Genomic DNA, 27,486 nt, shown 5'->3' with positions numbered 1-27,486 from the left:
ACTCAAATATGAGGGGTAAAGTGTAAATTTGGAGAAAATATTCAATGTTTTCGATATATGTCACTCATATTTTGTGTATAAGCGTTCAGTGAGTTAGGGCTTCTCGTGAGTTTTAGGATGCTTCCGATTTCATCCAAATTGTTACAAGTTCACGCAATCACTTGCAAGTCGACGATTACTTTTTAATGAATTTTTTTATTCGTAATGCGCGAAGACGAGATGTTTGTGTGTTTCAACTGCTTGTTTATATACCAGAGTTTATTTAGCGATTGTATAATATAGTTAGTGTCAAAATGAATAGGTGGTTCAAATAGATTGTAACAAGTTCTGAATCAATTTTGTAATTCACCGTGAGATTGAAATATAATAATAACACACAATTTATTATGATATACTATAACACACAGTTATAACAAACCCAAATGATATAGATAGCGGATAGGCGGGAGCAACACATGGCTTTATTGGTCTCGCACGAACAAATTGAAGACTTCAAAAGGTACTGTTACATCAGATGGCAGGGATCGGAATGTTAGTGTGCGTATATGGGGATAAGTTTGGGCTTAAATGGAAGAAAAGGGCCCCCCTTCAGTAAGTTTTTTGACACTTGTTTGTTCTATTTATTGTTCAAAAATGAAGATTGTTTCACTTAATTTACAGGGCTTCGCGAGTGGTAGTAAAAAGGATAAAGTCGGGTGGGTCAAAAAATTAATCTCTATAGAAAGACCCTCTTTTCTTGGCGCTTCAAGAAACGAAACTAAAACTCGTTGATAGAAATTGGATCGGAAGATTATGGGGCATTGTGACTTCATTCAAAAGGAAATGGTTGGTAAATCGAGGGGGGGGGGGGGGGGGGGGGGGGTCAACTTTTGATATGGAACACAAAAGAGTTCGATGTCGAGTTCATAATTAACTTCCATTGTTTAATTGATATTAAGGGCAACTGGAAAGGGTTAGGGTGTAATGTTAATGTTGTTAATGTTTATGGGCCGCATGATGCAAATAAAGTAAAATTATGGGAAGCACTATTTAATCTTGTGTCGGGTGATGATGAAGAATGGGTGTTATGTGGTGATTTCAACGAGGTTCGTGATCAACCGAAAGATTTAATTTTGACTTTATTGAATATAGGGCAAAAAGATTCAATGAGTTCATTGACGATTCGAGAGTGATGGAGATTCCCTTAGGTGGTAGGAATTCTACGAGAGTTAGTGATGATGGGTTCAAAAATAGTAAACTTGATAGATTTTTGGTCTCCAATAAATTCTTCCAACTTTGTTAGGATTTAACCGCGACTACTTTTTTTTTTTGAAAAGCAACTTTTATTTCAATTACGAAAGGTACAAGTACAATAGCCAAAGTAGGCCAAAGTAGGCCAAACTCGACCATTTACAAAACTCGAGTGGATGTTGAGCGAACATCCATGATACTAATAAACGGATAAACACGAATAGACCTGACTATACAAAATTTAAAACACGACTTTGGACTTGATAACCACGATAACCAATCAATTGAACTTCCTTGAAATCTTCTAGATATCCACTCGAAAGACTTGATTTGGATCTCACTTAAAGCCATTGGAGCACTCCACGATTTGTTTTTACGATTTGTTTTTAACCGCGACTACTCTAGATAGGTGTTTATCGGATCACTGCCCAATTGTTTAAAAGGACGAGGAAAGAAACTTTGGCCCGAAACGATTTAAAGTTTTTGATGTTTGGTTTGATGAAGAGGATGTCATTGATGTTATTTGTGAAGCTTAGAATACCGAGGTTCCTTGCATTAACCGAAAAGATTATATTTTCTAGAATAAACTCATAAATGTCAAACATGCTTTAAAATCTTGGAGTGGGAATAAGTATAATCACCTAGATGTCGAGATTGAAGTGTCAAAACTCAAGGCACAAAATCTTGAATTAGAAGCCGAATTGCGGGTACTCACGGAAACCGAATTGGAAATGTGGCGGAATTCAAGAAAAGAATGGTTGAAAAATGAGAGAATCAAAGGTAACATGTTAAAGCAAAAGCATGTATTAAATGGATTCTTGACGGCGATGATAACACCAAGTACTTCCACTCGACCATCCGTATGAGAATTAACTCCAACACCATTCGTGGACTCTCCATTAATGATTTTTGGAATGATTCTCTCAACGACATTAAAGAGGAGGTATTCAAACATTTCAAACGAGTTTTTGAGGAAGTGGATATTGAAAGACCTAGTCTTGAAGATCTTATGTATCTGACACTTCCAGGTATTGAAGCCGAAGGACTTGAATGTACTTTCGATGAAAAGGAAATTTATGAGGCAATTCAAGATTGTGGGAGTACGAAAGCCCCTGATCCGGATGGGTTCAATATGAGGTTTTTCAAAAAAGAAATAATTAAAGTGGACCTCATTGATGCTATTTCGCGGTTTTGGGAAAAAGAGGAATTTTCTAAAGGCTCTAATGCATCGTTTGTTGCTTTGGTTCTGAAAAAAGTGATCAGACTAATCTTAGCGATTTCTGGCCGATTAGCCTCATTGATAGTTACTACAAAATAATTGTCAAGTTACTTTCCAATAGGCTTATATATATATATATATATATATATATATATATATATATATATATATATATATATATATATTTCTGGCCGATTAGCCTCATTGGTAGTTACTACAAAATAATTGTCAAGTTACTTTGCTTCGCGTAGGAAGCAAAGTGCATTCTTAAAGGGTAAATTCATCTTAGACGGTACCTTAGTTGTTCACGAATGCATTGACTCACTTAATATCAATGGACAAAATGGTATGTTTTTTAAAGTAGACTTTGAAAAAGCTTTTGATTGTTTTAATTGGGATTTCCTTATAGACGTGATGAGGTGTATGAGTTCGGCATCAAATGGCGTAAGTGGATATTTGCTTTTCTTAGTTCGGCTTCAATTTCCATTCTCGCTTCCGGATTGAAAGTTAACTTTTAAATAAGTTGCATGTACGGTGTCGAGGTTAGTATGGAAGTTGTGAATGTCGTTGCCCTTAGCATCGGGTGCCAAGGCGGGGCAATTTCCATTTACATACCTAGGTTTACCTATCAGGTCGAAAATGAAGAAATCAAAAGACTGGAGTGTAGTCATTGATAAATTCAAAAGTAAACTATCGAGTTGAAAAATGCGGACAATGTGCTTTGGGGGTCGTTTGGTTCTTATTAAATCAGTCCTTACTAGTCTACCTTTGTATTACTTCTCACTCTTCTGTGCTCCGCCGAGTGTCCTAAAAATACTTGAGAGTGTGAGACGTTCTTTTTTTTTGGGGCGGGGTGGATTCGGGTTCAAAAATTAATTGGGTTAAATGGGATAATGTTATCACAACTTATGGGAATGAAGGGTTGAATATTGGTTCACTTAAAAGCAAAAATTTAGCGTTACTCGGAAAGTGGTGGTGGAGGTTTAAAATCGAAACCAACTCACTTTAGGTTAAAATCATTCGTAGCATTCATGGCACTTACAGGGGCATATTGGTGGGGAATGACTCGACTCATTCCTCATCTATAGGCATTTGGGTTAACATTATTTTGGCAGGTAAATCTATCGATGAACTAGGTGTACCTTTCTGCAATTCATTCGCAAAAACTATCGGTGATGGCTCCTCAACATTATTCTGGTATGAAGCTTGGCTCGGCGGCATCAAATTTTTTGATCGTTGCCCACGACTGTACATGTTAGAAATGGCGAAGGATGTGTTGGTTAATCTACGGCTCGAGCGCTGGTGCTTTGGTCTGCTAGGACTGGTCACGTGTTCCCTCTGGCCGAACACTGGGAGAATTAGAATCACTTTCGTCATTCCTCTCGGAATTTGCTCTGGATTGTAACAACGAAGACAAGTGGCATTGGAATTTGGATAGTGGCGGTCGCTTTGAATCTGGATAGTGGCGGTCGCTTTACTGTTCGGAAACTAACTGCACTTGTCGATGAAAAAAATACTCTTAATCGGCAATCACATGGAGGAAACGCAGCGTAACAGTTTGATTCCCAACAAACTTGAAATCTTCACGTGACGGGTGTTCAAAAAACGTCTCCTGGTAAGCACTAAGTTGGAAAAAAAGAGTATCGATTTCCATAGCGTTAGGTGTGAACTTGAAGATTTTGGCCATGTAATTTGGCACTTTAGCCTTGGTGAAATAAAATTTCTTCTGCTTTTCAGAAAAAAAAAAAGAAAAAAAAAAAAAAAAACAAAACTATTTCACTTAAATTCTAATTCTAATTCTAATCCCATTGAAAACCCTAAGATCATGTTATCATTTTCTAAAAAATTATATTTCATTACAGTTTCATAAATATCCTATTAAATTTAATGAAAAATTAAATAAATTAAATGTTTCTACCAGAAACTGTGTGGAAAACACCCTACGGTTCACGTGAATCAACGAATTGAGTGCACCCAACTAATAACATAACATGCATCAAGATTGCTGATATTCAATTCTCCGTTCATCAGGTAATATTTCATCTTTTTATTTCTAAAACCTAAGAATCAATCATTTGAAAAAGAAATAATTTGCTTAAATATTCAGAATTATAGACATTGAGTTTAGCAAATAAGAAAATAATTTTAAGAATCTTTTGCATTTTGACAGAAACAATGGAACCTTGTTTAATAATCTTAACATGATCATGCAATTAATACCTTCTTTTGGGTGGGTGAGTTTGGTTGGTGTTCTATAATTGTTCTAGGGAGTATAATTGTACTATGTTACTCCCTTTGTTAGACTCCACATTTGAATTGAATCTTTGAATTTTTTTTTTTTTTTTTTTTTTTTTTTTTTTTTTTTTTTTTTTCATATTTTAGTTGCTCTTGCATTTGTATTTGGTTGCACCTAGAAGATTTTCTGTTGAGTTTCTGTTACCCTTTTTATTGCATTATCAGACTTTGATGATATACTATTTATTGTACGTATTTATAATTATAATTATAATATATATACAACAAGAAAAGATTTTATTTATTATCAGAAAGTTGTTAAAGGTAGGCTAGAAATGAACTCACCTATAGACTCTAAACAATGATAAATGAAATATTACTTAAATTTTCAAATTGAGTGTGCTGTGTTTACCTTTTTTGACTATAATATAAAGTGATCAATCTCATCTCATATATCTTTTAAAATTAGCAGGAAAATGAGCAAGGTTAAGTCGTTGAGTTCGGATTTAGACTTAGATCGCCCAAACATCGAAGACTATCTCCATACAGATTCAATCCAAGAACCTCATGGCAAGATTTGTCTGTAATATTTCTTTCACTCCTCTATCACTTTGTATGAAAATGTACGTTTGTAGCGATTAACGACATGTATTATTCGAGTAGATTAACGTTGAACAATTATTTTGTGTAGGCGTGATTTACTAGACATTTCACCGACTCTGACAGAGGCAGCTGGTGCTATTGTTGATGTAAGTTCTATTTGTTAATCCTTTTGCATAGCTTTACTTCACCTAAATACCTAATATTTCCAAAAACTTTCAAATTGGTGAAAAATCTCTCACATAATATTTCATTAGATTTTAAGGGTTGTTATTAAGGCGCAAACAAGACTTGCACTTTTTAATACCCGCCATGCAATAGTCAACATTAACCACTTTGTATAACACGTTAATGCGGGCTGTCGTTAGAAAAATCCTATTTCATTTCAGAACCATCATCTGCTTTGTCTTTTACGAAAAAAGTTGAGAAATTTTGTTTCGTTTGTACATGATCAGGACTCATTCACTCGATGTTTCAAGTCGATTCCTCCTGAACCGTGGAACTGGAATGTGTATTTATTTCCATTGTGGTGTTTGGGAGTTGTAGTTAGATATGGAGTTCTGTTCCCGATAAGGTATGTGTACCTTTTGCTATTCAATTGCTTGTTATTTGAATTTTACTTGGCATTATATCAATGATGTTGTGAAAGATATTCCAAAATTGTAATAGTTCATAGCTAAGGTCTATTTGAATTAAACAGTTCATTATTATTGTTCGTATTTGCAGGGTACTCGTGCTAACATTGGGATGGATAATTTTTCTTTCTTGTTATATTCCTGTACATTTCTTGTTAAAAGAGCATGATAGGTTGAGGAAAAAGTTAGAGGTACTAATACTATGTATATTCAATTGCTATAAGAGGTTTTAGTTTCAACAAATTGCTCATGTATATATATTTTATTTATTTTTTATTTATTTTTAGAGGTTTCTGGTGGAGCTAATTTGTAGCTTCTTTGTAGCATCGTGGACCGGGGTGGTCAGATACCACGGTCCCAGGCCATGTGCGAGACCTAAACAGGTACAAGTTAGTTACTTTTAAGTGCAGGTGGCAATTTCAACCCATTAGTTATACATTTGAGCGATGAAAGGTACGTTAAATTGTTCATATCTAATGGGTCAAATGTGTATGTGGTTGGTTAATATGCAGGTGTATGTGGCGAATCATACATCAATGATTGATTTCATAATTTTAGAACAGATGACTGCTTTTGCTGTAATCATGCAAAAACATGTTGGATGGGTCGGTAAGTTTTTCGACATTCAAATCTTTATATTTCATGTGTTATGTGCTTCATGACTATAGATAGTTTTTGTATACGCATTTGCAGGACTTTTGCAAAGCACTATTTTGGAAAGCGTTGGGTGCATATGGTTCGATCGTACAGAAGCAAAGGATCGTGAAATTGTAGCTGCAAAGTATGATCAATTGCGATATTTGAACATGTATTACTCATATTCATAACCAAAATCAAATATAAGTTTGCAATTTCAATTTTAGGTTAAGGGAACATGTTGAAGGAGCTGACAACAATCCTCTTCTTATCTTTCCCGAAGGAACTTGCGTAAACAATCGTTATACCGTCATGTTCAAAAAGGTACGATTTTGATCCATCTTGAAAAAAGCATCATCTTTCAAAATGAAATGCAACATTATATTTGACTTTTATTAGGGTGCTTTTGAACTTGGGTCAACTGTGTGCCCAATTGCAATCAAATATAACAAAATCTTTGTTGATGCCTTCTGGAATAGCAAAAAGTAAGAAATTTTCTTCGATCATTACGTGTTTATCTTTCTTCACTTGTTGCCAAATTAGTGAATGTCATTTATGATATTTTGTGCAAATCTTTTTGTAGACAATCTTTCACAACACACCTATTACAGCTTATGGCATCATGGGCTGTAGTTTGTGATGTTTGGTACTTAGAGCCCCAAAATATGAAGCCCGGAGAAACAGCTATTGAATTTGCTGAGAGGTTTGACTGCTAACTTTTGACTTTGAAAACATCGATCGATATGAATAATGTAATGAAAAGGCTTCTGATTCTAGTGATCGTGTAAATACGTTTTTCTTTCGTTTGATATCTTGCAGAGTGAGGGATATCATCTCCGTTCGTGCAGGTCTTAAAAAGGTTCCGTGGGATGGGTACTTAAAATACTCCCGCCCTAACCCAAAACACAGGGAACGCAAGTAAGTTTATACCCCATCGAACTTTCCATTTTTTTCTATCTTTAGCTAACTACTTTTTGCTTATGCATAAGTGATATCAAAGTTATAATAGTAGTAACTCATAAATCATTATTATACAAAGTCGCATATAGACCTGTTTTATGACAGAGGAAATCATATTTACAAGTAAACCTATGGAATGTAATCTTAGCTAGTAACATAATCAGATTAATAGCCCTAAAAACATATTTTTTCGACTCCTAAATTGTTTTGTATTGGCATTTTGTCAGGCAACAATGTTTTGCAGAGTCAGTGATGCGGCGCTTGGAAGAAAAATAGAGGTGTAAGTTTTAATGTACCTAAATGAATTAGCCTTTCGGGCGACCAAATCTGAAAGTGATCCATATGAAACATCTTTTGCGTTACTTGATCCAAATGTTGGTACTTTTTACTTAAATATTAAGTTAGTTGTTATATTGGTATTTTGTTCCATTCTGAGGAACTATTAATTCTAATAACTACCACTTGTCGACAATTATATTGACACACATAAAATGTTGGTGATTTTAGTGTTATCTAACATTCATTTTAGTTAATTGAGATTTACTTGAATGCAAGAGTTAGCTAGTTATACTTAATAACGGGTTCGGAGAGTGTGGAGTACACGCCCGTAAGAGTTGGCTTGTAACTGTCACGTAAATTGCGGAAGTAAGGGGGCCGCACCCTCTTTCGGGGTCCAAGGGGTGGTTCCTACATTATGAAGAAAACAAACAATCAAATGTAAATTACTGAGAAAAAGGGATGATCAAGTACAAGTTCTTAAAATTTATGGCCACCCATCCTTATTCTAAGAAAGGTCTGCCCATGACCAGATGACTTCTTTATACAATCATGAAGATATATGTGAATTTGTATCCCTCAATTGTTGTTTCTTCATCCTCTTGTTCCAACTTAATCATATAACATGTTAATGAGTTTTTTTTTTCTTTTAGAAGACAACAACTTGGTTTTTAAGGAATCCACAAATGTGGCAACGATAGAAAACACATATTGGAGTAATATTATTTCAGTAAGTACCAATGTAGCATGCTTGTGAAGGCAATTTTTCCATGTATCATGTGTGCACAATTTATCACGTATTTTATGTATATGTGTATGTATGTGTGGTTTTCGAGTAGTTTAAAGGGCATCGGGAGTTTTAATTGGTTATGCGGAGACTTCTTCTGATATTTTGTTGGTCTGTATACTTGAAGATTCGTGGTTTGGTGGTTTTAATAGTTTTAGTAGTTTTAGTTTGTTGTATGATGGCATTTGTGTAATGGCTTGTTTCAATTGCCCTAGTTGTTTGTATGTCTACTAGTTTAGTAGTTTATTAGATCTTCCGAAGTAGACTAGTTAGGGTCAACATTAATTATAGCTTATGTGATGTTTTTATTGCGTTAATTTAATAAATGTATTTTTGCAAAAAAGAAAAGAAAATGTATGTGTGGTGTTAGTTATCAAACTAGAGTGAATCGGCCTGCGCGTTGTGGCAGGGAGTTTCGAGTTTCATATTCATATTTAATATAGCGTTATGTATTTACAGAAGCAAAAACAGCCAATACGTTACGGCCCGAAATGATTTCGCTCGATTACTAAAATATTGTTTCAGTAGTAGAGATGACCCGAACGTTGCAAAATGCACGTTTTTAACGTCTTATGAATGTAATGTCGAGCTAGAACTGATATTGAGATAATACAGTTAATTTGGGTTGTTTATATATATGTATGAAAGATAGTCCCATGAGACGACCCGTCCTAATCTATAAGGACGAATACAATAACATATGATTACATTGCGAGGTATTTGACCTCTATATGATACATTTTACAAACATTGCATTCATTTTAAAAGACAAACTTTCATTTCATCGAAAGTTGATAGGTATGCATACCATTTCATAATATCCAACTATAAATGACCTAATCTGTCATTTGTTTAATCATAATCTTTAATGAACTCAACGACTTGAATGCAACGTCTTTTGAAATATGCCATGAATGACTCCAAGTAATATCTTTAAAATGAGCAAATGCACAGCGGAAGATTTCTTTCAATCCTGAGAATAAACATGCTTTAAAGTGTCAACCAAAAGGTTGGTGAGTTCATTAGTTTATCATCAATATTCATTTCCATCATTTTTAATAGACCACAAGATTTCATATTTTCATTTCTCATAAAGATCATGCATGCATATAGCCATCTGCATAAAAATCATTCATATGGATTGAACACCTGGTAACCGACATTAACCATAATGCATAGAATATCCCCACATACATCTCGTCTGTATAATAATAATCTCGAAGTACTAAAGCCATCCATAGACATGAATGAGGGTTGTTAGGCCCAATAGATCTATCTTTAGGATTCGCGTCAATTAGGGGCCATTTTCCTAATTCTTAGGTTACCAGACTTGAAGGGCGATATTCGATTTCGATAATCCAACCATATAATGTAGTTTCGATTACTTGTGTCTATTTCGTCAAACATTTATAAAAGCTCATGTATTCTCAGTCCCAAAAATATATATTGCAAAAGCATTTAAAAAGGGAGTAATGAAACTCACAATACTGTATTTCGTAGTAAAAATACATATGACGACATTGAACAAGTGCAAGGTTGGCCTCGGATTCACGAACCTATATTAATTACATATATTTATATATTGGTCAATATCTATCTAACAATTTAGGTCAGATCATAGTATATCACAATCCTAATGTTCGAGACTGATATGCAAAATCGAACAAAAGTCAACTTGACCCAAAATGACTTCTAAAATCTATACATGATTATTATATAACTTAAATACGGTCGTAATGTATATTTAAATATATTTATCAGATTTTATTAGAGTAAATAATACAAGTCATTTATTAATAACTAAAATTTATATTAAAATTTATATATGATAAAAAATATACTTTTATATATCTCAAGTAATAAAATTTATAAAGTTCCCTTAATATCATAAAAATATAGTGGTATGTATTATTATATTACATGTGATAAAAATATCTTTGTTTCACATATTTATTTGATAAGATAATATTGATAATAATAATAAATAAAAGTTGTATAATAATAATTATTATTATTCTATTAATAATAATAACAATATTTATATTTACTAATGATGATATTGATTATAATAAAATGATAATTCTAATCATTATAATTTTAATAATAACGATACCTTTTAATATTAACTATAATAATAATATTTTATATAAAAAATAATAATTCTACGCAAAATGATAATTTTTAATAATAATATTAATACTAAAATGATAATAACAATGATATTTTATAATAACAAAGATATTTTTTATTAAAAATGATAATTTTAATAAAAATGATAATTTTAATATCAATGATACTTTTACTAATAATAATAATGATAAAATAGTAAAAACGATATTTTTATCTAAATCAATATCTTACAATATTTCATCATGATATTTATACTCATTATTTCCTAATCGATTTGTTTAATAGCTTTTAGCCCCCTTTTATATCGTATTCATAATAATGATAATAATAGTAATCATAATAATTAGATGATACTAATATTAGTTTTAATGATAATGGTACTACTAATAATAATTATAATAATACTAATGATAATAATAATAATAATAATGATAATAATAATAATTTTTAGATAATAATAATGACGATAATAATAATAATAATCATTTTAATAATAATACTAAAATTAATGATAATTCAGTTGACTATATCTTTTAATCCGTTCATCGAAACCACACGATTTTTAAATGAAAAGTTATTAATTTTCCGCCAGCTTTCCAACGACATGCATATCATATACCTTATCTCCGTAGCATATGTATTAAATTCATGATTTATCATAAACTATCTAACGACGTAATTAATCATACAAGCATGCATAATCATCTATACTCGAGCACTAGTCAGGAATACACTATTAATATATAAAAGATAAGATATGAATGCTCGCGTATCAATATTGTGATTCAATATTGCAGGAAAGTACGTAGACCCAACGGAGATGATAAACACTGGGTTTGACTCACGAGCATATCCCCGAACCATACCCATAACCTCCATAGCTATAACCCATAATTTCCTTAACTCTATCCCACTCGAAAAATAATTTTTTTGAAATCACTTGGACATCACTCCGTCGTACTATTTTATGTATAATACTACTAATAATAATACTCATAACCATAAGATTAATAATAATATTAATCTTTATAATAATAATAATAATAATAATAATAATAATGATAATAATAATAATAATAATAATAATAATAATAATAATATGTAAGTATATATGTGCGAGAGAGATGATGAATGAAACTGAGCCTGAATTCGATCGTATTTAAAGACATCTCACCCACCTAAGCCTCCCATGCACTCGCATGAGTTTGTGAGAGGGATCTCATGCGAGTGCATGAGTCCTAATTATAGCACACATTTGAAAATTTGAGACTGCCGGCACAATTTTCATATATATATATATATATATATATATATATATATATATATATATATATATATATATATATATATATATATATATATATATATATATATATTTTAATATATAATATACTTAATCTTTAGAATTAATTAAATATTATATTATATTCTCGTGCATAGTTGATTTGTAATTTTAGCACCGATGAATTGTACGTTGACGCTCGACTTACGTACCGGTTCCGGTTTTTCGAACGTCCTTTCATACGCTTAGAAAACTTGTACTTTTCATTTCGCGGCACGTACCTTTATCAATAATTAAACTTATTTCACCAATAATTATACTAATTGAAATGTAACTTATTCATTTTAGTATTTTGGTCATTTGCTTCTTTAAATCAATGCCTCGTTATATATATATATATATATATATATATATATATATATATATATATATATATATATATATATATGTGTGTGTGTGTGTGTGTGTGTGTGTGTATATATATATATATGTGTATATATATATATGTGTGTGTGTATATATATATATATGTGTATATATATATATATATGTGTGTGTATATATATATATATATATATATATATATATATATATATATATATATATATATATATATATATATATATATATGATAACATTAATCAAAACGTTTTGTATCTAGTTAATATTATATTTAATCATTTTGTAAAATATATAACTATATATATATATATATATATATATATATATATATATATATATATCTTTATTTACAAAATATAATTGGTACATGTTATATATAATTAAAATATTTATTTAATAATATATTATTTAGTTTTTCAAAACTAATTATATTTCAAAGTTAAAAATCGTTTTCATAATATAACATAAATTGGTATGAATCATTTATGAACTAGCTTTTACTCTGACTTGTCAAATATTCCAATTTACTTATTTAAATATCAATTGAGTCACTAAACAAATACTAATATTGTTTATTAATTAATTTGAAATATATAAACACGTTTTAATTACACGTTGCAAGTTATTTATATATTTATATGTAATTAAATCACGGACCGTTATCATTTGTAATTTGTCAAAAGGTTTCTAGAAAGATTCTAAATTTTAAGATAATATTAAAACATTTATTCTTATCATAATGACTCAATAACAAATTGTCAAAAGTGGTTCTAGATATTTATAAAATTTTATTCATTTTAAAGAAGACGTGACACTCAAATCGTTTTATATAATTTATAAAATTTCTAACAATAAAAGATAATGGTATAATTTTAATAATCTTAAAGTTTAATATGTTCCTACTCCTCGACATTTATACTATTTAATTTAAATGTTATATATATATATATATATATATATATATATATATATATATATATATATATATATATATATATATATATATATATATATAATGAGAAAATTAATATTGTTCCCTTTTATATAATCAAAACGTTTTTGTAACAAGGTTCTTTTAGATAGAAAAACATTTTCATACGTTTGAAACTAAATCGAGTAATTATAAATTTGGTTTTTCCAGAATCAGTTATATTCCAAATCATCATTTAAAAAGGTTTCATCTATATCCTAAAACGTTTTCAATACTATGAAAACTAAATAACTAACTTATCAAGTGATACGAGACAATCATTGTAAAGCATGCATTAAAAGTTAAGCAAGGATCTCCATTAACCTTTGTCCAGTTCTTGTTAATTGACATTTTTGTTCTTACATGTAAATCCCTTTACCATTTTCCGAATATTATTAAAAAGAACAGATTTCTTAAATCATAGTGGACCTCATAATATAGACTTGTAATCATAATCACAATGTGTCCGATAATTCAATCACTTGATATTATCTTTTAATTCCGTCGATAAATATATTAAACATATATTGAAACAAATACCTTCATGTAAAGTATCATACATCTAATACTTTATTAACGTTTTTAATTAATACAACTAGATATTATATATACATATCTATATACACATAAATGTTCGTGAATCGTCGAGCACAGTCAAAAGGGTAATTGATTACATGAACACAGTTCAAAGTTTTTGAGATTTCAACATTACAGACTTTGCTTATCGTGTCAGAAATATTAAATCATATAAAGATAAAGTTTAAATTTGGTCGGAAATTTCCGGGTTGTCACAGTACCTATCCGTTAAAGAAATTTCATCCCGAAATTTGATTGGGATGGTCATGGTTGACAATAAGTATGTTTTCATGACGCATACGAGCTGAAAATTAGATTTTTATCATCATTGAGTAATATAGATAAAACAATTCGATTTCTGTGAAGAGTGCGAGTGAAGTTATCACAAAAGAGTGAAATGAATAAATGTAGATTCGTCATATCTTTTGACTTAGATAGGATTAATTTTCGGAGTTCAATGGATTTTGAGAAAATCTTCGTAATAAGATTTGATTCTTCGGTAATTAAGGAAATTAGGATCTTCTTTGATTAAATGCGATAACCTGTCACGATTGCTCTGTCAGATGTTTCACTATAAATCCACTCCTTCGTTTCCTTATTTTCACAGCTCACACCTTATATTCTTCCTCCCTCAATTCATACTTTAAAGCATTAATCAATATACTTCATCCAGTTCTGCTTCTTGATATATTCCTAACTTTCATATCTGTCATTCTTCTTTTTCTTCTACCGCCAGAAGAATCTATTTACTTCTACTATACTCTTGGTTTTATAGTGTTTTTACGTTGCAATACTTATTAATATACACGGTTTGTAATTTATGCGCTGTCGTCGGGCTTTATATCTTTCCTTATTTTTCGGAGTCCCTGCTCTGTCTTCTATAATCATTGTCATCCACAATTAATGCTCTCTCCTATTTGCTGCGATTTATACTCCAATTTCTATTTTGGATCTTCATTCTTTTGTTTTCTCTTCTTGTCATTTAGCACCGCATGTAATTGTCCAGAATTCGCAGATATGAATTTCGGAATGAACTTAGTTAATGTTCTAAGAAGGAAATTGTAATGGCACGATCTTGATTTTTCAAATTACCAGAATATCCGGAAAATGCCGAATCATCAAGAAAAATATTTTCTTGATATGTTTAGAGTTTAAGTAGAATACAAGAGTCGTGTAACATGGCACATGATGACGTTATGATCTGTGAATCATCACGTTCCATTTTGAAACTTAGCATGACTTACTGTAATATAATCACGTTGATCAAGTATCATTATATTATACTAACTCATGCTTCAGTTCCCAACACTATTTCAATAACATTCACATTTTAAGTTCGAATTTTTCAGAATTTAGAAAGTAAAATGGTTTCCTTTCTGTTGTAATACATATAGTGCGAAGAGATAATTGATTTCAGATAAGAATAGTTATGAAGATATCCTCAAAAATATCGAGGATATTTATAATGAAAGATACGATGATATCTTAGAATTTCTAACATCGATGGATGATGAAGAAGATTTGTCCGTAAAGGTTTAGAGTCAGGAGCAAGGTATTCGATAATAATTTTAGCAGACACTGAATCATTTGGATTCTTTGAAGGTAGGTTTAGTCTTTGTGATTTGTCCACAGCCTCCTTCATGGTTTGCTCAATCCGTTTTCCAGTTCCAAACCTTCTCTTTTTATGAGCTTTGCTAACATACTATTCTTTATCATCAAACTTTTGACTGTTAAGTCGTTTACAGTTTTTGCTGCTTCATCAGCATTTTTCAAAATTTCGAGAACTAGTTCGCAGTTTATGGTGTTTTTCAGAAACTTCACATTCGTAGTATGTAAGTCTTGGAGATAGACGTTATATGTATATATATAACTGTTGACGTAGAACTGCTGTGAAATTTGATAATAATGATGCAAGCTTTTTGGTATGGCAACTACCATTACAAGATGCAGATGAGTACATGATAGGGTTTCAATGAATAAGTATAGTGATTTTTCGGAGAGGCTTAAGGATCAATGAAGTTGTTGGTAAGTTTACTGCTAATGTGGCAAGATATAAAAGGTTCTCCGATAACAATGATGAAGGGGTAATCGTTATAATAAGGCTTATTCGAATGAACAATTGAAGTTGATTTACTGGAGTTGTGACAAAACTATCTATTTTGAAAAGGGATTGAAATGTTATTTTTTTTGGTAATAAATTCCAAAAGATCTGACACGGATACGTGTTAATCTATGATTTTAGTTTCGAGAGTTTTTCAGGTGCATGACTGTGGGTAACATGTGGTTGGATCATCATCTCGATTTGTTCATTATTTGAAGTGTCTTCAGGAATTTCGAGGGGTTTGAACACAGATTGTAATTGTTAATATACATATGATGTTCTAGGATTTTGAAGGATATAAATATTTTTCTGGGTTCTATGAATAGAAATGATGTTCTAGCACGGTTTTGAAGTCAAAGAATAACTTTGAAAGATGTAGGAATCTAAGAGTGATGATACCAGTTATATCTCAAATTGAATTCTGAGATTTCAAAATCAGAATATGTAATTGGATTTGAATAAGTATGGTTGTTTTGATTTCTATAAAAGAATGTATATTATTGTGAGAGTAGGGAGTATAGTGGATGATTTGCTGAATCAGAATCATATTAATTATGAATTTATATATATCTCAGGTATTACCTACCCGTTAAATTTCACAAGTAATCTTGTGTACGAGTGAATTTTATTACAATTTTTATGAAAATATTAATATGTATATTTTCTTCAACTGTAATACGGATTTAATGAGTTAATATCATATTAAGCTCATTTGATTTTTAGCTGGAACTAGAAATGAATAATCTCTAAAAATTTAGAAATTTCGTAATCTTCGTGGATTATCACTTCGACGTAAATGAAATTATGAATCAATACTTCATTATTCATTTTTATTGATATTTACTCGGTGAATGATGTTGGTGTTCGTGGGATTCTTGTGAACTTCGCAAGGTACGAATGATGTTGTCTAGAAAGTTTCGAGTATATCGAAAGTGTAAAATCAAACATGTAATTGAATAATACACTTCGTTTATTATGAAATGGAATTCATTGAGTTGAAACAGAAATTGTAGTTAACGATGGTTAAGTTATTAACGAAGGATGTACCTCATAGCATATTAATAATATGAATTTAATCGGGTAGTATCTACCCTTTTTCAATTCATACATAATAGCCTAGAACGAAAAGATATTTTGTAGTTTAAAAATTTATATATATAAAATATGCATATAAATTCTTCAGAGGAAATGAGTTAATACTTCAAAAATCGTTGATACAATATGCGCGTTGTTGATTTGTGATGATGTTTGCGGTGATTATGGAATTGGCGGAGTATATTGTGCTACAGGTTTTGCCGATGTTGGTGATACTAACGGTACTGTTGATGCTGCTAGGTAAACAAGTCTAGCTTGTAAATCGTGCACCATTCCGATCAGGATTTTTACTCTTCCTCTTATCATCTTGGTCTACACATCTGATTTATGGCTAAAGAAAGAATAGGTAATCTCAAAGACTTTGGAGATTACATAATCGCCATGTTTCTCCCATGAAGTTATAGATTAATACTTCATCAGTTATTGTTGTTGGTACTCCTTGGTATCTATGGTGTGTGTGACGTTGATGCTCAAGGCACAGATTGTGATGTTGAAGTGTGGGATGCGGATGTTGTTGTTGGTGGTGGTAATGGTACTGTTGATGTTGATGGTGGTGGTACTGTTGATGCCGGTGATGCTGCTGATGTTCGTGGTATTGAGGCTTGCGATGCGGATGTTGTTGGTGGTGTTGCTGGTGGTGATGGTGCTGATGTTGGTGGTGCTTGTGGTGCTTGTGATGCTTGCAAGCTGTGCATCATATTATCTAAAGCCACCACTCTAGCACGAAGCTCGTTAACTTCTTCTTTTACACCGGAATGATCGGTGGTTCGGACGAGCAGGTGAATAAGATCTAGAATTTGAAATAGTATATAATCGTGACGAGATACTCTAGAAATGAGAGAGAAAATGGTGCTTCGGATAGGTTCGCCGGTAAGTGCTTCAGGTTCTTCGCCAAGAGGGCAATGTGGTGGATGGAAGGGATCACCTTCTTCTTGTCTCCAATGATTAAGTAGACTACGAACCCATCCCCAATTCATCCAGAATAGATGATGGCTAATTGGTTGATCCATTCCAGTCACACTGCTTTCGGAGCTCTAGTGAAACTCCATATCGGAATCCGAGGGACTTGAACTAGTGGCGAGTTCCATTTTGTACGATTGAATAAAGGATTTTTCAATATGAAATGATTTCCGATTATCGGATGGTATTTTAATTACATAGAATATATATATATATATATATATATATAGAACAAAAGATTTCGTAGATTACGGAGGGATTTATGAAATATATCAGGCAAAGTTTACAGTAACAGATACGCTAAGATATGAATTAGCAGATACGCTAAGATATGAATTTTGTCTATACACTATTCATGCAATCAATGCAATAATATGTGTCTAGACTAAGAATGATAAGCATGTAATTTCCGACAAGAAATGATAAGTAAATCTTTTTGACATGCAGCTAAGGTCGAAGTCCAGACTTACTAATGTATCTTAATAATTATCCGTTAGACACACTAATGCAAGACCTGGTTCGCTAAGACCACTGCTCTGATACCACATGAGACGACTCGTCCTAATCCATAAAGACGAATACAATAACATATGATTATATTGCGAGGTATTTGACCTCTATATGATAAATTTTACAAACATTGCATTCATTTTAAAAGACAAACTTTCATTTCATCGAAAGTTGATAGGCATGCATACCATTTCATAATATCTAAATATAAATGACCTAATCTGTCATTTGTTTAATCATAATCTTTAATGAACTCAACGACTTGAATGTAACATCTTTTGAAATATGCCATGAATGACTCCAAGTAATATCTTTAAAATGAGAAAATGCACAGCGGAAGATTTCTTTCAATCCTGAGAATAAACATGCTTTAAAGTGTCAACTAAAAGGTTGGTGAGTTCATTAGTTTATCCTCAATATTCATTTCCATCATTTTTAATAGACCACAAGATTTCATATTTTCATTTCTCATAAAGATCATGCATGCATATAGCCATCTGCATAAAAATTATTCATATGGATTGAACACCTGGTAACCGACATTAACCATAATGCATAGAATATCCCCACAGACATCTCGTCTGTATAATAATAATCTCGAAGTACTAAAGCCATCCATAGACATGAATGGGGGTTGTTAGGCCCAATAGATCTATCTTTAGGATTCGCGTCAATTAGGGGCCATTTTCCTAATTTTTAGGTTACCAGACTTGAAGGGCGATATTCGATTTCGATAATCCAACCATATAATGTAGTTTCGATTACTTGTGTCTATTTCGTCAAACATTTATAAAAGCGCATGTATTCTCAGTCCCAAAAATATATATTGCAAAAGCATTTAAAAAGGGAGTAATGAAACTCACAATACTGTATTTCGTAGTAAAAATACATATGACGGCATTGAACAAGTGCAAGGTTGGCCTCGGATTCACAAACCTATATTAATTACATATATTTATATATTGGTCAATATCTATATAACAATTTAGGTCAGATCATAGTTTATCACAATCCTAATGCTCGAGACTGATATGCAAAAGTCAACAAAAGTCAACTTGACCCAAAATGACTTCTAAGATCTATATATGATTATTATATAACTTAAATATGGTCGTTATGTATATTTAAATATATTTATCAGATTTTATCAGAGTAAATAATACAAGTCATTTATTAATAACTAAAATTTATATTAAAATTTATATATGATAAAAAATATACTTTTATATATCTCAAGTAATAAAATTTATAAAGTTCCCTTAATATCATAAAAATATAGTGGTATGTATTATTATATTACATGTGGTAAAAATATCTTTGTTTCACATATTTATTTGATAAGATAATATTGATAATAATAATAAATAAAAGTTGTATAATAATAATTATTATTATTCTATTAATAATAATAACAATATTTATATTTACAAATGATGATTTTGATTATAATAAAATGGTAATTCTAATCATGATAATTTTAATAATAACGATACCTTTTAATATTAACTATAATAATAATATTTTATATAAAAAATAATAATTCTATACAAAATGATAATTTTTAATAATATTAATACTAAAATGATAATAACATTGATATTTTAAAATAACAAAGATATTTCTATTAAAAATGATAATTTTAATAAAAATGATAATTTTAATATCAATGATACTTTTACTAATAATAATAATGATAAAAATAGTAAAAACGATATTTTTATCTAAATCAATATCTTACAATATTTCATTATGATACTTATACTCATTATTTCATAATCGATTTGTTTAATAGCTTTTAGCCCTCTTTTATATCGTATTCATAATAATAATAATAATAATAATAATAGTAATCATAAGAATTAGATGATACTAATATTAGTTTTTATGATAATGGTACTAATAATAATAATTATAATAATACTAATGATAATACTAATAATTTCTATAATGATAATAATAATAATAATAATAATAATAATGATAATAATAATGATAATAATAATAATAATTTTTAGATAATAATAACGACGATAATAATAATAATAATCATTTTAATAATAATACTAAAATTAATGATAATTCAGTTGACTATATCTTTTAATCCGTTCATCGAAAGCACACGATTTCTAAATGAAAAGTTATTAATTTTTCGCCAGCCCAACGACATGCATATCATATACCTTATCTCCGTAGCATATGTATTAAATTCATGATTTATCATAAACTATCTAACGACGTAATTAATCATACAAGCATGCATAATCATCTATACTCGAGCACTAGTCAGGAATACACTATTAATATATAAAAGATAAGATATGAATGGTCGCGTATCAATATTGTGATTCAATATTGAAGGAAAGTACGTAGACGCAACGGAGATGATAAACACTGGGTTTGACTCACGAGCATATCCCCGAACCATACCCATAACCTCCATAGCTATAACCCATAATTTCCTTAACTCTATCCCACTAGAAAAATAATTTTTTTGAAATCACTTGGACAGCACTCCGTCGTACTATTTTATGTATAATACTACTAATAATAATACTCATAATCATAAGATTAATAATAATATTAATCTTTATAATAATAATAATAATAATAATAATAATAATAATAATATTATTATTATTATTATTATTATTATTATTATTATTATTATTATTATTATTATTATTATTATTATTATTATTATTATTATTATTATTATTATTATTATTATTATTATTATTATTATGTAAGTATATATGTGCGAGAGAGATGATGAATGAAACTGAGCCTGAATTCGATCGTATTTAAAGACATCTCACCCACCTAACCCTCCCATGCACTCACATGAGTTTGTGAGAGGGATCTCATGCGAGTGCATGAGTCCTAATTATAGCACACAATCGAAAATTTGAGACTGCCGACACAATTTATATATATATATATATATATATATATATATATATATATATATATAATTTAATATATAATATATTTAATCTTTAGAATTAATTAAATATTATATTATATTCTCGTGCATAGTTGATTTGTAATTTTAGCACCGATGAATTGTACATTGACGTTTGACTTACGTACCAGTTCCGGTTTTTCGAACATCCTTTCGTACGCTTAGAAAACTTGTACTTTTCGTCTCGCGACACGTACCTTTATCAATAATTAAACTTATTTCACCAATAATTATACTAATTGAAATGTAACTTATTCATTTGAGTGTTTTGGTCATTTGCTTATATATATATATATATATATATATATATATATATATATATATATATATATATATATATATATATATATATATATATATATATATATGATAATATTAATCAAAACTATCTAGTTAATATTATATTTAATCATTTTGTAAAATATATAACTATATATAACTATATATATATATATATATATATCTTTATTTACAATATATAATTGGTACATGTTATATCTAATTAAAATATTTATTTAATAAGATATTATTTAGTTTTTCAAAACTAATTATATTTCAAAGTTAAAAATCGTTTTCATAATATAACATAAATTGGTATGAATCATTTATGTACTAGCTTTTACTCTGACTTGTCAAGTATTCCAATTAACTTATTTAAATATCAATCGAGTCACTAAATGAATACTAATATCATTTATTAATTAATTTGAAATATATAAACATGTTTTTAATTACACGTTGCAAGTTATTTATATATTTATATGTAATTAAATCACGGACCGTTATCATTTGTAATTTGTCAAAATATTTCTAGAAAGATTCTAAATTTTAAGATAATGTTAAAACCTTTATTCTTATCATAATGACTCAATAACAAATTGTCAAAAGTGGTTCTAGATATTTATAAAATTATATTCGTTTTAAAGAAGACGTGACACTCAAATCGTTTTATATAGTTTATAAAATTTCTAACAATAAAAGATAATGGTATAATTTTAATAATCTTAAAGTTTAATATGTTCCTACTCCTCGGCATTTATACTATTTAATTTAATATATATATATATATATATATATATATATATATATATATATATATATATATATATATATTACAAGAAAATTAATATTGTTCCCTTTTATATAATCAAAACGTTTTTGTAACAAGGTTCTTTTAGATAGAAAATCATTTTCATACGTTTGAAACTAAATCGAGTAATTATAAATTTGGTTTTTCCAGAATCAGTTATATTCCAAATCATTATTTAAAAAGGTTTCATCTATATCGTAAAACGTTTTCAATACTATGAAAACTAAATAACTAACTTATCAAGAGATACGAGACAATCATTGTAAATCATGCATTAAAAGTTAAGCAGGGATCTCCATTAACCTTTGTCTAGTTCTTGTTAATTGACACTTTTGTTCTTACATGTAAATCCCTTTACCATTTTCCGAATATTGTTAAAAAGAACAGATTTCTTAAATCATAGTGGACCTCATAATAGAGACTTGTAATCATAATCACAATGTGTCTGATAATTCAATTACTTGATATTATCTTTTTAATTCCGTCGATAAATATATTAAACATATATTGAAACAAATACGTTCATGAAAAGTATCATACATCTAATACTTTATTAACGTTTTTAATTAATACAACTATATATTACATATACATATCTATATACACATAAATGTTCGTGAATCGTCGAGCACATTCAAAAGGGTAATTGATTACATGAACACAGTTCAAAGTTTTTGAAATTTCAATATTACAGACTTTGCTTATCGTGTCGGAAATATTAAATCATATAAAGATAAAGTTTAAATTTGGTCGGAAATTTCCGGATTGTCACACCCGAAATGGTTAACATTTTTAAAAATGTGTCCGTTTTGAATATGGTTAGTTGCGTTGTGTTCATAAAGTTATTTCGAGGTAAATGGCGGTGGCAGTGAAAATTAAGTCTCGACGAATAGAAAGATAAGTCTCGTTTAAGATGTCAGTGTGGTTAGTATTTTCTAAAAAGCATCCGTTTCGAACGCAGTTAGTTTCATTTTGTTCGTATAATTATTTCGAGTTTAATGGCGAGGTCGGTGAAAAATAACTCGAGACGATTAGGAAGATAAGGCTCGTAGAAGTTTTTGGTGAGGTTTATTTTTTATTTTTAAATTAAAAATTGAATTTACATTTTACATCCCTAAAAAGTTACCAAATACACCCTATAAGAGGGAGAGAAAATGAAAAATGAAGTGGTGGGAGAATATGTCGTTTGGAAAATTGAATCGGTCTTTTATATGACCAAAATTCCCATGGGAATTAACCCTTATATACTAAAACTCATGTCTAATTATGTAGTTTTAGTTTATTTAGATTGTAGTTTCGAGTTTACGTTCACACTACAATCGGTCCCTCAAATTCACCTCAATTTACACAACAGCCCCTCAAGTTTACATTTTTTCAAGGGTAAAAAGTGTAAACATATAATAATTTTTTAAAAATAAAAGAAACTAATTTCCCCCAAATTTATAAAGGGCCCTATCTTCTTTCTCGGTGCGAGTTAAATTTTTCCGAGATCACCGTTCAACTCGAAAAAGTCTCACGAACCCAACGTGACTAACTATACACGAAACAGACACTTTTTAAAAAACGCTTAACACAACTACAACCCGTATCTTTCTGTTCGTCGCAAGTTAAATTTTCCCGACAGCACCGTTACACTCGAAATTTTTTTATGAACAAAACGAAACTAACTACGTTCGAAACGGACACTTTTAAAAAATGCTTAAGATAACGACATTTAAAATGGCGCTTAAGACATGCGCCGTTTTCCCCTCTGTAAATACACAACGCTACGTTAAATATGAATATATAGGCCGAAAGCTCCCACCGCATCGCGCGGGCCGGATCCGGACTAGTTAGTATTATAGGGGAAATATATTTTTGGCATATATATTTTCTAATCATAGACATGTTGCTTGCAACATACAAAAACAGAAACAACATGGGCTTGGACTGTTTGAAGAGCATATTTCGGGATTGGAAGGTAATTAGATTGTTCCAAAGACATAAACATGCTTCTTTTATAAGACCATTCCAACGGTGGCGCACTCAAGCCACCCTAAAACAAGTTTGGGAGGGCGCCGTTGAAATGTCCCGTTCATATTGATTATAAACGTTCCATATTAATTGATTTCGTTGCGAGGTTTTGACCTCTATATGAGACGTTTTTCAAAGACTGCATTCATTTTTAAAACAACCATAACCTTTATTTTATCAATAAAGGTTTTAAAAGCATTACGTAGATTATCAAATAATGATAATCTAAAATATACTGTTTACACATGACCATTACATAATGGTTTACAATAGAAATATATTACATCTACATATGTTTCTTGAATGCAGTTTTTACACAATATCATACAAACATGGACTCCAAATCTTGTCCTTATTTTAGTATGCAACAGCGGAAGCTCTTAGTATTCACTTGAGAATAAACATGCTTTAAACGTCAACAAAAATGTTGGTGAATTATAGGTTTAACCTATATATATCAAATCGTAACAATAGACCACAAGATTTCATATTTCAATACACATCCCATACATAGAGATAAAAATCATTCATATGGTGAACACCTGGTAACCGACATTAACAAGATGCATATATAAGAATATCCCCATCATTCCGGGACACCCTTCGGATAAGATATAAATTTCAAAGTACTAAAGCATCCGGTACTTTGTATGGGGTTTGTTAGGCCCAATAGATCTATCTTTAGGATTCGCGTCAATTAGGGTGTCTGTTCCCTAATTCTTAGATTACCAGACTTAATAAAAAGGGGCATATTCGATTTCGATAATTCAACCATATAATGTAGTTTCACGTACTTGTGTCTATTTTGTAAATCATTTATAAAACCTGCATGTATTCTCATCCCAAAAATATTAGATTTTAAAAGTGGGACTATAACTCACTTTCACAGATATTTCCTTCCTCGGAAATAAGACTTGGCCACGGATCGATTCACGAACCTATACAAATATGTACATATATATCAAAGTATGATCAAAATATAATTACAACCATTTTTATTATGTTTTAAAGATTTGAGTGTATTAAGTCAGCTGTCCTCGTTAGTAACCTACAACTAGTTGTCCACAGTTAGATGTACAGAAATAAATCGATATATATATTATCTTGAATCAATCCACGACCCAGTGTATACACGTCTCAGGCTAAATCACAACTCAAAGTATATATATTTTTGGAATCAACCTCAACCCTGTATAGCTAACTCCAACATTACTGCATATAGAGTGTCTATGGTTGTTCCAAATAATATATATACATGGGTCGATATGATATGTCAAAACATTTGCATACGTGTCTATGGTATCTCAAAATTACATAATATATTAGAATACATGTATAATACAATATAAGTTAGCTAGGATATGATTTGTATAGATTTGTTAAACATTTCCCGTAGCTAAAAAGATCAAAAATATCCAATCTTGTTTTACCCATAACTTCTTCATTTTAAATCCGTTTTGAGTGAATCAAATTGCTATGGTTTCATATTGAATTCTAATTTAAGAATCCAAACAGAAAAAGTATAGGTTTATAGTAGGAAATTTAAGTTACATGTCAATTACTAAAGAGGTAGTCATTTCCGTCGAAAGAACGACATCTTGATGACCATTTTGAAAAACATACTTTCAGTTTGAGTTTAACCAAGATTTTTAGATATAGTTTCATGTTCATATGAAAAATCATTTTCCCAGAAGAACAACTTTTAAATGAAAGTTTATCATAGTTTTTAATTATCCAAACCAAAACAGCCCCCGGTTTCACTACGACGGCGTATATCCGATTTTATGGTGTTCATCGTATTTCCAGGTTTTAAATCATTAAGTTAGCATATCATATAGATTTAGAACATGTGTTTAGTTTATTTTAAAAGTCAAGTTAGAAGGATTAACTTTTGTTTGCGAACAAGTTTAGAATTAACTAAACTATGTTCTAGTGATTACAAGTTTAAACCTTCGAATAAGATAGCTTTATATGTATGAATCGAATGATGTTATGAACATCATTACTACCTCAAGTTTTCTGGATAAAACTACTGGAAATGAGAAAAATGGATCTAGCTTCAAAGGATCCTTGGATGGCTTGAAAGTTCTTGAAGCAGAATCATGACACGAAAACAGTTCAAGTAAGATTTTCACTCGAAATAAGATTGTTATAGTTGTAGAAATTGAATCAAAGTTTGAATATGAATATTACCTTGAATTAGAAAGATAAACTACTATAAATAACAAAGGTTCCTTGATCTTAGATGATTACTTGGAATGGATTAGAAAGCTTGGAAGTAGACTTGCAAACTTGGAAGTATTCTTGATTTTTATGAAACTATACTTATGGAATTTATGAAGAACACTTAAAACTTGAAGATGGAACTTGAGAGAGATCAATTAGATGAATAAAATTGAAGAATGAAAGTGTTTGTAGGTGTTTTTGGTCGTTGGTATATGGATTAGATATAAATGATATGTAATTTTGTTTTTATATAAATAAGTCATGAATGATTACTAATATTTTTGTAATTTTATGAGATATTTCATGCTAGTTGCCAAATGATGGTTACCATATGTGTTAGGTGATTCACATGGGCTACTAAGAGCTGATCATTGGAGTGTATATACCAATAGTACATACATCTAAAAGCTGTGTATTGTACGAGTACGAATACGGGTGCATACGAGTAGAATTGTTGATGAAACTGAACGAGGATGTAATTGTAAGCATTTTTGTTAAGTAAAAGTACTTTGATATGTGTCTTGAAGTCTTTCAAAAGTTTAAGAATACATATCAAAACACAACATGTATATACATTCTAATGGAGTCGTT

General features: G+C 30.1%; 1 protein-coding gene across 2 annotated transcripts; it reads left to right on the top strand.

The window, feature by feature from the left end:
- The first annotated feature begins 4,373 nt into the window (after positions 1–4,373).
- On the top strand, positions 4,374–7,976 carry LOC139872574 (glycerol-3-phosphate acyltransferase 9-like). Of its 2 annotated transcripts, none has more exons than XM_071860477.1 (13): positions 4,374–4,480; positions 5,157–5,267; positions 5,376–5,433; positions 5,740–5,858; positions 6,011–6,110; positions 6,207–6,302; positions 6,432–6,528; positions 6,613–6,700; positions 6,783–6,879; positions 6,955–7,040; positions 7,139–7,258; positions 7,375–7,473; positions 7,743–7,976. In XM_071860477.1, the coding sequence occupies exons 2-13, from the start codon at positions 5,161–5,163 to the stop codon at positions 7,789–7,791; spliced, it is 1,116 nt and encodes a 371-aa protein (XP_071716578.1). In that variant the 5' UTR covers positions 4,374–4,480; positions 5,157–5,160; the 3' UTR covers positions 7,792–7,976. The 2 variants fall into 2 exon arrangements, with proteins under 2 accessions (XP_071716578.1, XP_071716579.1); XM_071860478.1 differs by having other exon boundaries at positions 4,385–4,480; positions 5,154–5,267.
- Positions 7,977–27,486: the final 19,510 nt, after the last annotated feature.

The sequence above is a fragment of the Rutidosis leptorrhynchoides genome, chromosome 10 (assembly GCF_046630445.1).
Source record: "Rutidosis leptorrhynchoides isolate AG116_Rl617_1_P2 chromosome 10, CSIRO_AGI_Rlap_v1, whole genome shotgun sequence".
Lineage (NCBI taxonomy): Eukaryota > Viridiplantae > Streptophyta > Magnoliopsida > Asterales > Asteraceae > Rutidosis > Rutidosis leptorrhynchoides.
The sequence above is the reverse complement of the archived record's forward strand: the minus strand, read 5'-3'. Positions and strand labels throughout refer to the sequence as shown.